This window comes from Alosa sapidissima, chromosome 4, assembly GCF_018492685.1.
Source record: "Alosa sapidissima isolate fAloSap1 chromosome 4, fAloSap1.pri, whole genome shotgun sequence".
In the NCBI taxonomy this organism is placed as follows: domain Eukaryota; kingdom Metazoa; phylum Chordata; class Actinopteri; order Clupeiformes; family Clupeidae; genus Alosa; species Alosa sapidissima.
Window position 1 is genome coordinate 30,979,628 of NC_055960.1, and position 15,897 is coordinate 30,995,524.

General features: G+C 39.5%; 1 protein-coding gene across 2 annotated transcripts; it reads right to left on the minus strand.

Moving 5' to 3' along the window:
- Positions 1–1,185: 1,185 nt before the first annotated feature.
- LOC121707479 (mitochondrial carnitine/acylcarnitine carrier protein-like) lies at positions 1,186–15,646 on the minus strand. 2 transcript variants are annotated; one of them, XM_042090090.1, is made up of 16 exons: positions 15,212–15,646; positions 12,571–12,663; positions 12,329–12,456; positions 12,017–12,107; positions 11,726–11,843; positions 10,076–10,149; positions 4,783–5,056; positions 4,330–4,362; positions 3,715–3,854; positions 3,325–3,431; positions 2,988–3,141; positions 2,790–2,891; positions 2,377–2,451; positions 2,210–2,275; positions 1,669–1,807; positions 1,186–1,496 (listed from the first exon to the last, which is right to left on the minus strand). In XM_042090090.1, the coding sequence occupies exons 1-16, from the start codon at positions 15,314–15,316 to the stop codon at positions 1,372–1,374; spliced, it is 1,824 nt and encodes a 607-aa protein (XP_041946024.1). In that variant the 5' UTR covers positions 15,317–15,646; the 3' UTR covers positions 1,186–1,371. The 2 variants fall into 2 exon arrangements, with proteins under 2 accessions (XP_041946024.1, XP_041946023.1); XM_042090089.1 differs by lacking the exons at positions 1,186–1,496; positions 1,669–1,807; positions 2,210–2,275; ... (5 more) ...; positions 4,330–4,362; positions 4,783–5,056 and adding exons at positions 6,042–6,825; positions 9,328–9,452; positions 9,668–9,777 and having other exon boundaries at positions 10,077–10,149; positions 15,212–15,631.
- Between the last annotated feature and the right edge of the window lie 251 nt (positions 15,647–15,897).

The following is a 15,897-nucleotide window of genomic DNA, read 5'->3' on the forward strand; positions in this document are numbered from 1 at the left end:
ACAAACCCTTCTCTTCTTGGTGCGTGCAATAACCCAGTCCGACATGTTAGCAGCAGCTTATAATTCACTGGAAGAGGGTTACACCAGTTAACCTTTTTGTTATAGGCCAACTGGTGTATCCAATCTCCAGTTAATTATGCTAAGATAGTGTCAGTCTGGGTAATTTCATACACGCAGAAGGTTTTTTATTTATTTATTTCAGGGACCATGCACAAAATACATTAATCACATAAAGAGAAGAGATGCTTTGTACCAGATTTAGCTAAAAGCTAATTTCCATCTGCAGTCCCTGGGCAGGTAGAAACAATGGGATAAACACGTGCACACACACTATTTAAAATTCAATAAATATCAAAAAGTTACACCTATATACTGAGTAATTATAAGTGGTCCTGAATAAGTAATGTGAAATGAAGGGTGTGTATCATTTTATGTAACTCTATAGGGTACTCTGAAGGGTATGTATCATTTTATGTAACTCTATGGTATCTTATTTCCCAAAATGTTTGTGTGTTCCTACAAATGGAAATATGGCCATGACTAAAAAACCTGCAGTCTTCTATTTAATCAGTACTATCAGTGGGAGACTACAATGATTCCAGATCATGAAACGCCTCTGGGTGATTGTCTTTTCCAATCCTGGCCTGATGACCTATGACCCTAAATTCTGAGAAGAGCTGTAAATCTGGCGAACTGCTGCATTACACACTGGATGGCTGAAAGAAATTATCTCTTAATTGTATTAATGTGTTTATTAGGAATGTCAACAGACCAGAACCCTAAAAAGTGTAACACAAAATGAAGGTTACATTACATGGTGATGGTAAAGGATCACGTGCAACCACTCACTAAGTACTGTAGCATAGGAAGGTATTACTGCTACAGTTTTTTTTAAAGCAACACCAAAGCACTTTTCCTGTCGCACGCACGCTATTTGTTTATCCAGCACTGGCTTTGGAAATAACGATGTCTACTGACAAGAGTCAGTAGTAGAGTACGTTGCATGATTTTATGAAAGTATGATGTACATCAGAAGCAAGTCAAATTTGTAGTTTCTTATGTCTCATTCCATCGAACTACAGATCCGCTACCCGATCTGGCAAACTTGCATAGTGCGGTTATAGCCGATAGAGGGTCGCGAAGAGAATGCAGAAGTGCCGTTCACCCTGTTACGAGTTGATGAACCACTAAAACGATTTTGGAAACAATATTTGAAGGTACAAAAAACTCTTTGGTGTTGCTTTAAATCCTACAATTTAGGTTATTCTCTGTAAAGACACACTGTTGGAACAAACAAAAGATCAAATTAAGCTGTTTCATGTCACAAAAAAGGTTGCCTGTCACGACATTGCAAACATTTAAATCCGTAGGCTAGTTCCGCAAGTCAGCACTGGAGCCAAAGAGGGCCACTAGCTGCTCCTCGTAGGAGGCAATATTTCTCTTCATGATCTCCTTACAGGAACCAAGCAGACGCTCAAATGCCTGCACATCCATCACTGACAGAGGAAAGAGAACAGAAAAGAATGAATTACCATTGTTAACCTTCAAGTAGTTTTGTTATGGATTTCATGATATTGAAACTAGCACACAGCAAGTGACAGCTCTAGGCTGGAATAAAAATAACAGACTTCAGCCTCTTGTTTATGCATGTTTACGTGAAACTCTTACCCAAGCACTTGGTCTCTCCCACTGCATACACAGATGCAGCACGTGGCTTATTAGTGACTAGTGCCAGCTCCCCAAAATACTGGCCCCTGGAACAACGGGCAATCTCGACTTCCTCATTGGCCATTGGACCTGCCTTGGTCTAAAGAAAAACACAAGGCTTAAAGCTTGCAACTAGTCCCCCAAACCCGTAATCTCTAGCCTGACACCCCCCTATCCCAACCACCAACCACACTATAGTTTTTTTTATAATTCACTGCCATGATGTCGAATCGGCTTAGAAATCTCCAAATTTGGAAAGCTGTAGGATCCAAAGTCAAACCACCAAGTTTCACACTGCTTCTGACTCTTAGAAAGCAGGAATGTACAGCAGCTTGCCAAATAAGGACAGAATGTGACTGAATGTGAACTTTCATATAGCACATTCTCTCTTTCTTGACATCTCTTCAAGACATGGCAAATTCATTTCATTTCATTTTTATTTATGTTGTTAAATGAGACATGCTCTGACTAGACATGAAAAAAGGGGAAACTCTTGTTTTACTTTGCTCTTCATCATAATCTTCACGACACCAGACTCCACAATGTAAAAACAATGAGCCTCATCCCCCTGAAAGAAAAGAAAACATTTTGCACACAACAGATACAAAAGATTTTGAGACCATACAAGCATTCATGCCTTAATGCATTTAGCAAATGAAATGGCAGTACCTGCGAGATAATCAGCTCTCCATCTTTAAAGGATTTCATTCCCAACACATCCACAATCTTCATTCGTTCAGACAACTAAGTAAGATGAGGACAAGGCAGAAAAGTTTGCAATACAATGAAGATTCATAATAATCCCAGTCTATTAACATACAATAACAATTAATAAAAAAAAATATCTTGTGGTCTGCTTTGCATTTTCAAATTAAATTGCTCTGTCATATTCACAACACTTTCATCCTAATCTTTACATTTATCAGGTCAGGAAATATGTCGATTTAAAATCATGGATTTATAACCATTTAATATAACTCGAGTATGAAAAGAGACAGGGCATTGTCAATAAAACAGACAGTCAGAGCCAAGTCAGTGCTCCCCTACACACACACACACATACTAAAAAACAGAGTCAGCACCTCAAGACTCTTGAGAAGAGGTACACTTTCAACAAAGGCCTCATACATTTTCCTCTTGTTGGCGTTATTTCTAACAATCAGCCTGTGGAATGTGGCACGGTCCTGGAAAACATACACAAGTATGTCACACACTACACTACAGCCAAGCTGTAGGCCTACTTATGGAGTCACATACAGTAAGGTTGCAATGTCTCTCACCAGAGCCCACAGTGCCCCCTGCTGTTTAGCAATGATAGTGGCAGCCCGTGGTGTGTTATACATGAGGGCCAGCTCCCCAAAGCTGCCTTTGTTGTCATATTTACCCACACAGATATTTACTCCATCCTTTTTTACCAGAATATCATACACCCCCCTGCAACAGAAAAATTATCCAACAAGAAAAAACACATTCATGGTACTACATAGTACTACAAGACAGAATTACACATAGAATGACATCAGTTATCATTGTGCTTTGTCATGTACATAAACATCTATTTCTCCAAACAATATAGCAGCTCGACTCAGACTTCTGAATCGCCACAAAGTCACAAACCGTTCGATGACGTAGAAGTTGTCCCCATCATCCTCTTGGTCTATTATATGCTCCTCAGGCTTGACAAGCACCTCAAACATAGCATCCAGGACTTCAGAGAACTGCTCCTAAAAAAGAACAGTCTGCTTGTGTTTGATGCCTTCATAACTGATCAACACTTCTCTGACCCTCCCAATGGTTTCTCTCTAGAAGTAGCCTACTGTCTGCCTTTACGACAACACTAGGATAGACAGATCTTTGCACTTGCATTCTCATTTGAAAGTTCAATTCTGACCTGCCTGACTCCTGTTCAAGTATAGTAACTTCCCAGATTTTTACATTATAGGCTATTTGTTGTTGTTTAAAAAAAACATCCAAAAAGGACAAAGCGTGAAGATCTAAGGGTCTCACCGGATCGAGGGTTTTAAACAGCAGGATGTCTTTACAGGCCTCCTGTAGCCTCTGCCGTTGCTGGTCAGCTTTGGGATGAACTATGCGTGGTTCATTGCCATCGTCCTCGTCGTCATCTGGGTTATATGCCTCAGCACACACTGTGTGAAACATAATGAGACTACATTAAAATCACACACTAAGATCACGTGGAAGGGAAAACCACACAAAATATTGAAATAACATTTAAGTCACAGGACCATGAGATGGCATTGCACATGTTCTAAATCAGATGTAGGCCAACAAGCATTATTGAAAGGGGGAGGGGAACACACACAGAGCACAGATCTAGCACAATGAGAGGTTGCGGTGGAGAAAATATGGACCCAGACTGACTACCAGTGCCAGGGTTAAGAAAACACTGTTAAAGTGTGTTTTACAATGCATTGCATTTTACTGATATCAATAGTAGGCCTAGGCTACTGGGATTGGCCGTGTTACAGGATTCCAGTAATTTATTCTGCCAAATCAGTTATAAATGTACAATCCAACTACAGCACTGGGTGAACATGAAAACAAGTAGTCCTATGTAGCCTGTTAATAGGATATCAGGCTATCACTAATAAACTGACTTACCAGATACTCGACGGTTGAACTTTGGAGGAGGAGCTTTGAAAAGATAACAAAAAATATACATGTGTTCATTATAATGTTGTAATGCAATTTCATGCTCAGCCTACAGCCAGTAATTTTCCTGGATACAATTCTAAAATAGTCTAGGACAAAGTAAACCGCATTATGCAGATTCTGATCTCTAATCGAGGGCAGACATGAAGAGGCAATAATATCATGTGACAAATCTGGAGTGACTTTCTTTTTAAAAGGCAATTCAAACTGGTAATCCCCATAGGACAAATGAACTCTTTCACTGATCAGGAGATTCCAATTGGTTATGCTGCTGTGCGCACGTTTCATAATGCACAGTCTCACTTAAGCGTGCTGATTGCATGTGAATTAGTAGGTTCAGGGGTTCATTAAATATGTTGGCATATAGGTCTACACCTTATTTATAACATGAATGGTACGCACGTTTAAAGTGGAGTTCGTCGGAAAACTCGTCGTCCTCTTCATCTGCACTGAGCTCGCTTGGTTGCGCATCCTCCTCGAACGATACCACTTTGCGCTCAGTCTGCGACTGGGTAAGGTTGAGTGGCCGAGAAGTTGGACGCGAAGTGTTACTTTCTTTCAGACGGCTGAAATATTGAATGGCAAACTCCACCAGGTCCGGTGGTCTGGATCGAAGCACCTCCACAGTATAGCCTTTCAATAAGTCCGTTAAACCAGCTGGTATCTCAATACTCATGATTACTTCTCGTTCCAGAAGTTATCCCATAAACTCACACATAGACTAGGCCTATACCACTTGAAAGTCACCACACACACACAAAAAACGTTTCCTTGGCAAATGTTGTATTGTCTTTTCAAAACAACACCCGACTCTTTGCCATAATTTAGAACGCCTCCTCTTTGCCCGTTAAACGCAATTTATCATACCCTTTCTGTTTAGTAGAACTGATTAAGTTTTAAACCTCTTCACCAGCCAGGCGAAGTTCCAAAAACTAAGTGCCTTTAAGTTTCCTCAAGAGGTTCTTCTGTCTTTTTTCCCGGAGACCTCTGCAGCAGCATCATCTGTCAAGCGGGATGTCAAAACAATACGAAAAGAGCGGAACCACAAGTTTCCATGAATAAAGAAGTGTCTAAACGCGCATACCTCGTATACTACTTACAAGCAGGCACAAGAATATAGGAAAATAGAAAAGATAGCAAAATTGAGAGTGTCTCATCCGAGTGCATGGTGTTCCATTATCATGTATTTTATGCCCCCTGGGAAGACCCACCCCATTGACTCCCGCGTTCGGCTGGGAAAGGACTGCCAGTTTCCATATTTAGACATACAACGTAGTGGAAAGTATTGATCACGTGTTGTGGGTCAACCACTTGTAAATCAAATTTAATTAAGACCCGTCCAAACTATTGTTCCTTTTCCTCTAACATATATTATTAGAGTATCACTGATCTGTAGGTGTGTAAAATTTGAATAAAGTACATGTTTTATTGTGACTTGAGCTGTGAATGAATGGTACACAGACAGCTGAACACATTATATGAAACAAGCTAAAGCTTAAAGTTTTGTATCTGTGCATAATTGTGTTGTATACATGAATATATGTGAATATAAATAATGTGCAAAAATATAGCATGGCAAAAATCAGTTTCATCAAATACAGTAGCCTATATTACAATTTTCACCTCCCAGTACATTCAATGAATCACAGAAAGCATGGATGTAAAGTCAAGGAGGTGATTTATTTACATACTTGCTGTGAAAAAGGAATACACAACAAGGTATGTACCTTCACTGAGGTACAAACAATAACAGCCCTGCAGTTTTATTGAATAGGACAGACTGATAAAATTAGTCATTAACAGCTAGCACCCAAAAGGGTGGTTTTCTAGGATGGGCTTTTGTTTTTAGATGTATAAGGCATTTCTTACAGGCAAACTGTGATTAAAAACAACACAGGACACAAGCACACACACAAAACCGATAAAAAAAATAAATTAAAAAAAATCCCACAATGTGTCCCATAATGTAATCCACAATGTGCACACACAGAAACAGCTGGAAAAAAAAACACCCTGAAAGGCAGAGACTGGCCAACTGTAAGTAAATGTAAGGCACATTAATTCCACTCCTCATGTCCTTAGCATTACACAATCTTACAAGATAAACAAAAGCATTGCCCATAGTGACCATAATTATTTTGGTTTTTCTTTCTGTGTGTGCGCAAATATACTGATAACAGCAACTGCCATAGGTTCTCTGCAACATCTAGTCTCTCCCGTCCAAAGAGCAGCAGTACGTAGTATCCGCTTGGCTCAGAGCGCACACGTGTGTGTGTGTGTGTGTGTGTGTGTGTGTGTGTGTGTGTGTTTCTGTCTGTGTGTTTGGAGGCTGATACTGTCAATGTAGCACCATGACCTCTAAACCGTGGCTCTTCTTTGGAGTCACAGATTTGGTGCTGCCCAGTTCAGGAACTTCATGGCCAATTCAAAGCCCAGGAAACATGCCTGAGGAACAAGGAAACAACCATTATAGTGTGTGTGTGTGTGTGTGTGTGTGTGTGTGTGTGTGTGTGAGAGAGAGAGAGACAGAGAGAGAGAGAGAGAGAGAGAGAGAAAGAGAGAGAGAGAGAGAGCTAAGTTCACGGATGATTTGCAAGACACTGCCACTGCCCAAAATTGTGGGTTCATTTCCTGTTCCCAGAGAGCTCAAAAACAACTTGAAACAGGCAAGAGGAATCACCACTGGAAGAGTACACTCGCATTTAAGAGGATTTTACCAGGTTTACAGTTCAGGGCCTGTAATCACGAAGAATCTTAAGACTAAAAGTAGCGCCTGACTGCAGATTTAGGAGAAGCTCCTAAAAATAATGGGTGTGTCAGTTGTAACTTTAGGTGTCTATTTTTTTTTACTAAGGGTAATTCACAAAGCATTTTAGTGCCTCAAGTAGCCTAAAGTAGTATTTTGAGAGGACTCCTAACTCAGTAAGACCTATTAAGAAACAATTGTAAGTAGCTGTTTGTAGCATTCCACATCGCAATGTTTTGAAATGCACATGCAGAATCAGTTAGAGGAGATCTCAATCGCAAGGGAATAATTGTGCATTGCAAGGGATGCAATAACACCAACAACAACAACTAAACCATTCATTGTCAAGATTTAAACTATAACACTTCATTGTAAATCAATGCAAACGTGTCTTCATACAAATTTATTTAAAAAAATGTTGCAGACATTGCATCAATCCGTAGTATATTCTATTATTATGCTCTTTGCTTTGTAATAGTCTTTATCTATTTATTTATCTCTCGTCCTTCACGATACTCATGGAGCTACACTACTGGTCAAAAGTTTTGGTCAAACATTTTTCGATGGGGTTTAAGACTGTGCTAGACACTCATGTTTTAGGGTTTAAGACTGTGCTAGACACTCATGTTTTAGGGTTTAAGACTGTGCTAGACACTCATGTTTTGGGGTTTAAGACTGTGCTAGACACTCATGTTTTCAAGCTTACCATCTCCTTTTTTCCTAAGGTAGTTCTGGCATAGCTTGGACTTATGCTTTGGGTCATTATCTTGCTGTAGGATGAACCCCTGACCAACTAGGCGCATACCATTATTTTTCAGTTTTGGGTAACCTTACCTTTTTTTTTTTACTTCTGGCAGTTCAGCATCAGCCTTACCTTTGTAACATGGCAAGCTATTGCTTGGACTTGGATTTCAATAAAAAACTGGAAAAATTGATTGGTTTTGTAAAACTTGACCGGTAGTGTATGCCTTCTCACCAGCACTGACATGTCACTCATCAGCCAATCATGGGGGTCACTCCAATCAAGCTTGTGCATGAGAAATGACATCAACTATAGCAACCAAGCTCTTATCTTACCTTAGGAGTTGTCATTTTCCTCAGCAGCTTTGTGAATAGATTTTAAGAGAAAACTCCTAGCTAAAAGGGTTTTAGGATTTAGGAGTACTCTTAGCAGTGAGATAAAATGCTTTATGAATACCCAGATCAGCAATACCATGGCAACGTTATTTTGATGAGGGCATGTGACCTGGAACGTGGATGTCAGTAAATCCTCCAACATACAGTATGTCTGCAGTGTGTCAGTGAATATGAACAGTCCTGCAAAGTACCCCAGCTTCTCAGCTGTTGTTCACATGCACACATACAAATAGATGGGCAGAATCGAGTCAAACTGAAGCACAAGTACAAGTGATATATGGCTTCAACTTCTTTAACATCATTTTAAAAAACATGGCACAGATGAGAGGGTGCACAAGACACAATAACAAGGGGACCAGTCACTATCTTACTTAGCTACTTCTTCATCATCATGGACGACCCTGATTTGAAGCCTACACTGAATGCTTTTCATCTTCATGTTTTCATGTAGGTTTAAGCTGTATATACCGGTACTAACCTAGGTGAACCCAGACTAATCTGTTAGTAAATTTGAATTTGCTCTGCAGTTCAGGTGGGAAAGAAGCCCATTGACGTCCATTTCCGAATCACCAAGAACGTGTTATTTCTTTGGAATTGAGTTCACACCTGCGTTTAAAACCTTTGTTTAAAAGCAAGATGTTTGTGCTGCACCTCTGAAACGATTCAGATAGAGTTTAATACACTAATTTAAGTTTAATTTCACTGCTGGTTACATCTCTGGAAGTCACAAAACGGCAAGTTCGGAAACGGCATCAATGGGATCCTTTCCAGATGGTTCCACCCAGGCTACGTACTATACTGTAAACAGTATATCTAGCTTTCCAGATGGTTTCACCCAGGCTAAGTACTATACTGTAAACGGTATATCTAGCTTTCCAGATGGTTTCACCCAGGCTACGTACTGTACTGTAAACGGTATATCTAGCTTTCCAGATGGTTTCACCAAGGCTACGTACTGTACTGTAAACGGTATATCTAGCTTTCCAGATGGTTCTATCCAGGCTACGTACTATACTGTAAACGGTATATCTGGCTTGATGGATGCTGATGGCAGGCATACTTACAGCATTGGCTGGGAAAGCTCGGATCATGACGGCTGTGAAGCCCTTGTAGAGTGACCCAATGCCTTCTTCTCTTATGAGTTCCCGCAGAACATCACGGAAGCCATTGGGATACTTCCCCTCAGGAGCTGGAAAAAAGTTTCAATATTACAGCACATAAACACACGCATGCACACACAAACACACACACACAGACCAAAACGCTGACTGATCATTCAGGTGTGCTCACTAACACACTTTGGTTGCATTATTACCCAGTCCATCAGCTCTGCTTGTAAAACAAGTACACACACACCAACGTATTACCCACCCACCCCCACCTCAGCATATCTACACAACCAACCTGTCTGGAAGCGGGACTTGAGCACATCAGGAGGAATGGCCACAGCCCAGTTGAATATCCCAGCCATGCCTCCAGCAAACAAAACACTCGGCACACTGAGCTCAGAGGGGCTGCACAAACACAAACAAACAACACGCAAGTAAACAAATAAGTAAAACTCAGATACCATGGAAACCAGAGTGATCCCACTTGCCACCTCTTAAAAACATGCCATTACATATTTTATATTATTTATGACATTTGGTTTATACACAGTTTCTCAGAAGTCTCAGCTGGTGCAAGTTCATGTCATGCATAAGTAAGGTAATGTCTGCATACATAACAGTCATTACCAAAGATTCTAGAACAGAGCTCTGTTCTAGAATCTTTGGTCATTACTGAGTGATTGCGGCATGGCATGAATGCTCACCTCCTTCCCTCTGGTGTTAGGATGTGTTTAAGCCACTCATACGTCATAAAATACATCCCACTGGCTGGTATATCTGAAGCAGAGAAAAGACTGTCGATAATTCAGTCAATGTTTCATTCGCCCAATGGCACAAGAGGCTTATGCTGCACATATACTTTGATGACGTGCACAAATCTATCAATATGTGAACATTTGCATAATGGTAAGGGTCAAAAGGTCAGGAATGTAGATGTATGGTGTCCATTGACAGCCCCTTTTACTTTTCAAAACAATTATTGCAAGTTGGGTATAGAAGAACCTGTGAATTTTGTCAGATTTTTCTTGGAGGGTGATCTGTGAGCCTTTAGGTGATTAGACATGGAATGACCCCATGTACAAAAGTTTCATAGCCGTGCAAGAGATCGTACATAATGGTAAAAAATCTAACTTTATCAGCCTACACCATCCTTCATCAAATATCAAAATACTACTATAAATAACCATTAATAACACTGGGGAAACAGAATTTTCTTCACAGCATCATTAATGATGAACACCATCCCAAAGTGAGGTCAAGGAGCAATCATGTTGTAAGAAAGTCAAGGCTGATTCCACTACAACATTGATCTTCAACCGGGGGTCTGCAGAGCTACTACAGGGGGTCCACCCAACTATTTTATCTGAAGCATTTTTTTTCCTCTTCCAAAAATGAAAAACGTCAGATAGGCTACATAAACATAAACAGAACAGACGCTTTCTATTTGTTTATAAAATACACACAGGCTACCCAGGAATCTTCATGCAATTATGTAATCACCATGGGGTCGGTGTAACGCTCATCAGTTCAATCTTCTATTGTAAATGAAAAATGGGAAAATTGGATTAATTTTTCTAAAATCGTGTTTTTTTTCCTGCTCAACATTGAATAGAAAAATCATTGAAAAATTGGAAAGAACTTTGTTTCTATTAGTGCCTGGGGCTGCCACAGCGGGGCCTAAGGGTCTAAGCGCTCGACTCAAATTAAAGCAGATTGGCTGCTGAGGGCCGAGTCCCACCCCTCACCACGCTTGTTTTCCCTAGCCATTACATGCAAAGAAAATGCTGTTTGGGAAGTCAGTTTCCTCGGGGTTGGCTATATGGTTTCCCCTGTAAATGCACATTTGATTTGACAGAAATTAGATTGGCCCTCGGCAGCCAATCATCTTTAATTTGAGTCGAGCGAGGTTGAAGACCCCTGCACTGGCATGGTGATGGCATGGTGATGGGCGTAGACATAGTGTTAACTTTGAAATCAGTGGTCCAGCCTAACCAATCACATTGACCATGGATTCCTGACGTTACTTCCTACTTTGCCTAAACTTTACAAACTGACAATAAACAGCATCAGTAGTCAGGAAACAATGTATATGAGCCTACCATTTGCACATTCTTCTGACTGCAATTTTTGATGTTTGCAGGCATTGCTACTACTGTTGTGCTACTACTGTTGTCCAAAGACACTTTCGATTTCGAAACTGTAACGTCATCCCTTCTCGACGAGAAACGCAAGTGAACTATGGTGTTCCAGACTAGTATCTCCCTGAAAGGAGAAATGGGCTAGCGTGGTACAGCACAACACCTTAAAACAAGCACGAGAGTGCCAAAAGAGACTACAAGGTTGGAGGTGTTACCTCTCATGAGGGTCAATGCTGTGCCTTTGTAGATTCCCCGGATTCCACTCTCTTTGTAGAGTTGCTTCACACAGTCCATGGGCCCGTTGTATTTCACGCTACCTGAAGCTGCTTGGATCTAGGTTCATAAATGAATAAGTAATCTATGAACAGACAAATCATGCATACAATCTTATTGTGATGTAATTTAAACACTGAATATCTCCAAAGTATAACATACAGTATTTAATCATAACCATAATAATGTTACATTATATTAGTTTCGAGAGTTCCCACATGTGTCTGTCTTACCTGTAGTAGACACTTGATACGCTCCCCTGGTGCCATAATGGCAGTGGTGAAGACACCTGACAACATTCCAGCTGCAAAAAGTTGAGGATACCTAAGATACACAAGAATACATACAAAAGCCCTGAGTAATAAATAAAATAGTGAAGACTGAAAATAGTCTTAAGTAATTAACAACAGAATCTGCAGGAGAACATTACTTGCTAAACAATTAGGCCTATACTTGGGTCAGAAAGACATAGCCTACTGTAGCAATTTTATTGTGTTCATTTAGACCAATGCAAGTGAACTTTGACACATACAAAAGTCACTTACGTCAGGATGTCATCTGGAGTTTTCTGTTGTAGTTTCTTCCCTAAACCAAAGCCAAAAAAGCAAACTGCAAACATGGGCGTTACCCCTATGATAGGAGCGGCCATGCCTTTATAGAGCCCCTTGACACCCTAAGTAAAAGATGGTGAAAGATTAATAATAGACAATTCAGGGATGCAAAAATTGTGTATAGCTAAGTTTCATGTTACTGTTGTCTTCATTCATTCGTTAATTCGCGCACTTACCTCTTTGGCAAGCGTCTGCTTGAAACAATCAAAAGTACCAGCATAAAGAGGTGATTGGCCCGGAGCTGGTTTCGTTTGGGTTTGTATACGCACCTAAGAACAGTTACACCAAGCAGATTACTAAGCCACCTGCAACACAAGGCTACATTATCTATATTCACTTTGACACTATTAGGAACAGATGTAAGGTATGATAACTGAATAGTAAGCTAACGTTAACTTTACAACTTAACGTAGATAATGATAATATATTAGTGCTGTTAGTTAAACGCGTTATTAACGGCGTTAACGGAAACCTATTTTAACAGCGTCAATTTTTTTATCGCGAGATTAACGTTTATTTTGGTGTAACAAACGTTTTTTCACATGCTGTTGCAACAACTAGTAACGTTAGAACAACTACAACACCACACCGATCTAGCCAGACCGGAAACTAAACAATACATACTGACGAATGGAATGGAACAGAACGTTCTATGTGCTGCATACACGCCCCCTTTTAGGGGGAAGATGACTGATATAATGGAAATCTATGCTGCATCAAAGTGGAGAGCGAAACGTGCTTATAGTAAACTTACTAAATCTTGAAACAAACATGAATAAAAGGCACAAAATAAGGTTGGTGTAAGAGTTATCTGTGTGTTTATGGGATTAATGTGACCATGTGTCCTATGTTTTGCTCTCTCCAGTTTACTAACAGGAGTGTCAAGAATGTATCGATAGGCACAGTCAAACTGCCCGTGGCTGACTAATTAAGTTCAGCAAGCTTAACTTTACATGTTATAACATCAACTAAACATAAGTCACACATTCGTTCTATCACTTGTAATATGAACGTAGCCTATTTCCTACAACTAGGTGAGATAATTGGCTATGTTATACTGAAGTTCCACATGGGATATTATGGTAAGTGTACATGCTAAATTTGTATAATACATGGGGTATTGCAAACGAATAAGGTTAATCTGAAACCCTCAGATTTTATTTTATTTTTCGCAAAATGGATATGGATTATCAATCAAAAGTGAAATAATCCGGGAGTCATGTCCTTTCGTTTTCTTACAGGTTGGGTCGTTGTTGCCCATAACACGCTAGCATTGATGCTATGCTATGCTATGATCATGCTAATGAATGACGTCATTGACACGTTTGAAAGGCTTTTTAGAACAATTAAGTGACTTTATAAAATATAATACTCAACCAAGTGTATTGTCTTTGTCTCCCCTTTCGAATACAATATTTATTACTTGAATAAAAATGATATCCCGAGAAAAGTGGATTTTGAGGGGTACAGCTCCATAGACCTATGGGGCGTGATGCAGATGCAGATCAAATGTATCTTTATGATGCGCCGTTAGTAGGCTACGTAAAGGCATGCTGCACACACTTGGTTGGGCTAACGAGCCGGCCAAAGAGTAGCCTAGGCTGACGCATTAGTTGTGTGACGCCAAATATTTTTTCACCGTCACTTGTTCTGTTATCAACGTTCCTGTTTGGCTGCTACTATTTGCGAGGACTCTGCTTTCGACATTCATTTCAAAGTCAAAGTCAGCTTTATTGTCAATTTCTTCACATGTTCCAGACATACAAAGAGATCGAAATTACGTTTCTTTTTTACATTAGATTTACATTAGATTCCATTCTTTTCAATACAACTCCGCACACCAGCATCGCACTTTGCAGCTGTGTAATCACGATTCAGTTATATTTGGTCGCTGCTCCATAAAATCCATTGTTCATCCAGTGTTTGCCTGTTAAAAACTTCGGCGTAGATGTGTGTGGCAAGTGACAGTGCACCATAGACTGTAGGCCTATAAAATGGCAATGCACTCATGTTGAAAAGTTCCTTATTTTCAACTGAACTCAAAGATAATGAATATAGTATGAATATAATATTTTCTGTTTGTTATGCCCTTTATAATGTGTGTAGGCCTATTTTGTGCATGCACTTCTGCAGTAGCATTTATTTCAGTTTATATCAGCTATATTTCTGAAGAATATAGAATATTCTGAAGTCCTGAAACCTTCAAACGTTACAATATATTGTGTTAACTCAGGTCTGCTGCACATCTTTTGAAATTTGATTTGAAATAATCAAATAGACCTATGTCTTAAAGTTCAGTTAATAAAGTAACTTGCTTTGCTTTCATTTGAATCCCAATCAAGATAAACAATAATTGTTTTTTTGTTAATATGGACTCCTGGAAAGTTCAGAAATGCAAAATAATAGAATTTTAATCATATGATAAAATATGTGATTAATCGTGATTAACTATATGAATTCAGCGATTAATCGTGATTAAAAAATGTAATCGTTTGACAGCACTACAATATATCTAGACCTAAGCTTTACCATTCAAATGACATTATGACAGATAGAATGGAAATGGGTCAAAGGTTAACATGTTAGTTAAACAGGTAATGTTATTTTAGACTTCAAGAAAATACACTGAAAAGAGTTCACTTCACAGGCATATGTTTCACGTCAAGTTTGGGTTTCATAACATCACCAACGACATTTTCCAATAGCAGCTATTCCATAACTGTATCGATAGTTAACTAAACCTGAAGCTGACTCAGCTCAGCTCACGCGTTAGACCAGACAAGAACAGTTGTCACATTAACGTAAACTTAAGGTTACCTTAATGGTGTCGAGTGGATGACCAGCAAACACCAGACAAACACCTCCGAAACCCCCTGCAAAGAAGTTCTTCACAGGGCTGATGGGTTGCGGTTGCTTAGACATCTTCGTACGTAGGTTAGCTGGTCACCAAAATGCTTAGCTGCTAACTGAATACAATTCAATGTTGACAAGAATCCTAACGTCAGTAACGTTGATGCTTGGCTAGAGCTGTGTTCTAGCTAATGTTATTTAGCTAATGAACTTTGCTTTTTACATCTATGTCAGACTGTAAGAAAAGTCGGAATGGCAAACTTGGGAAGTAATACACTTGCTAACCCGTTCTACGACTACTTCTGACACAGTAAAAATCCAAATCCAACGCTCTTCAAAAGCACCTTACTGCTGTCAAAGTACCCAACACACAGACCTTTCACCTACTTCTTCTTCTTCTGTTTCTTGGCAGATTACTTTTTTGAAGTATACCGCCACCAACTGTACAGGAGTGTGTAATACCATGAACGTCATGGAGTCTAGGCGTATGTTAATTCAAAATAAACAAAACAAAAACAAACAAAAAATTGAGAATAATTATAATTATACTCTTCTCATTATATCAGTATTATTAAGATAAATAAATAAAGCTTTAAGTCTCTCCCTTGTCATGCCCTTTTCCTCAAGTATGTCATGAATTGAGTTATCCCCTT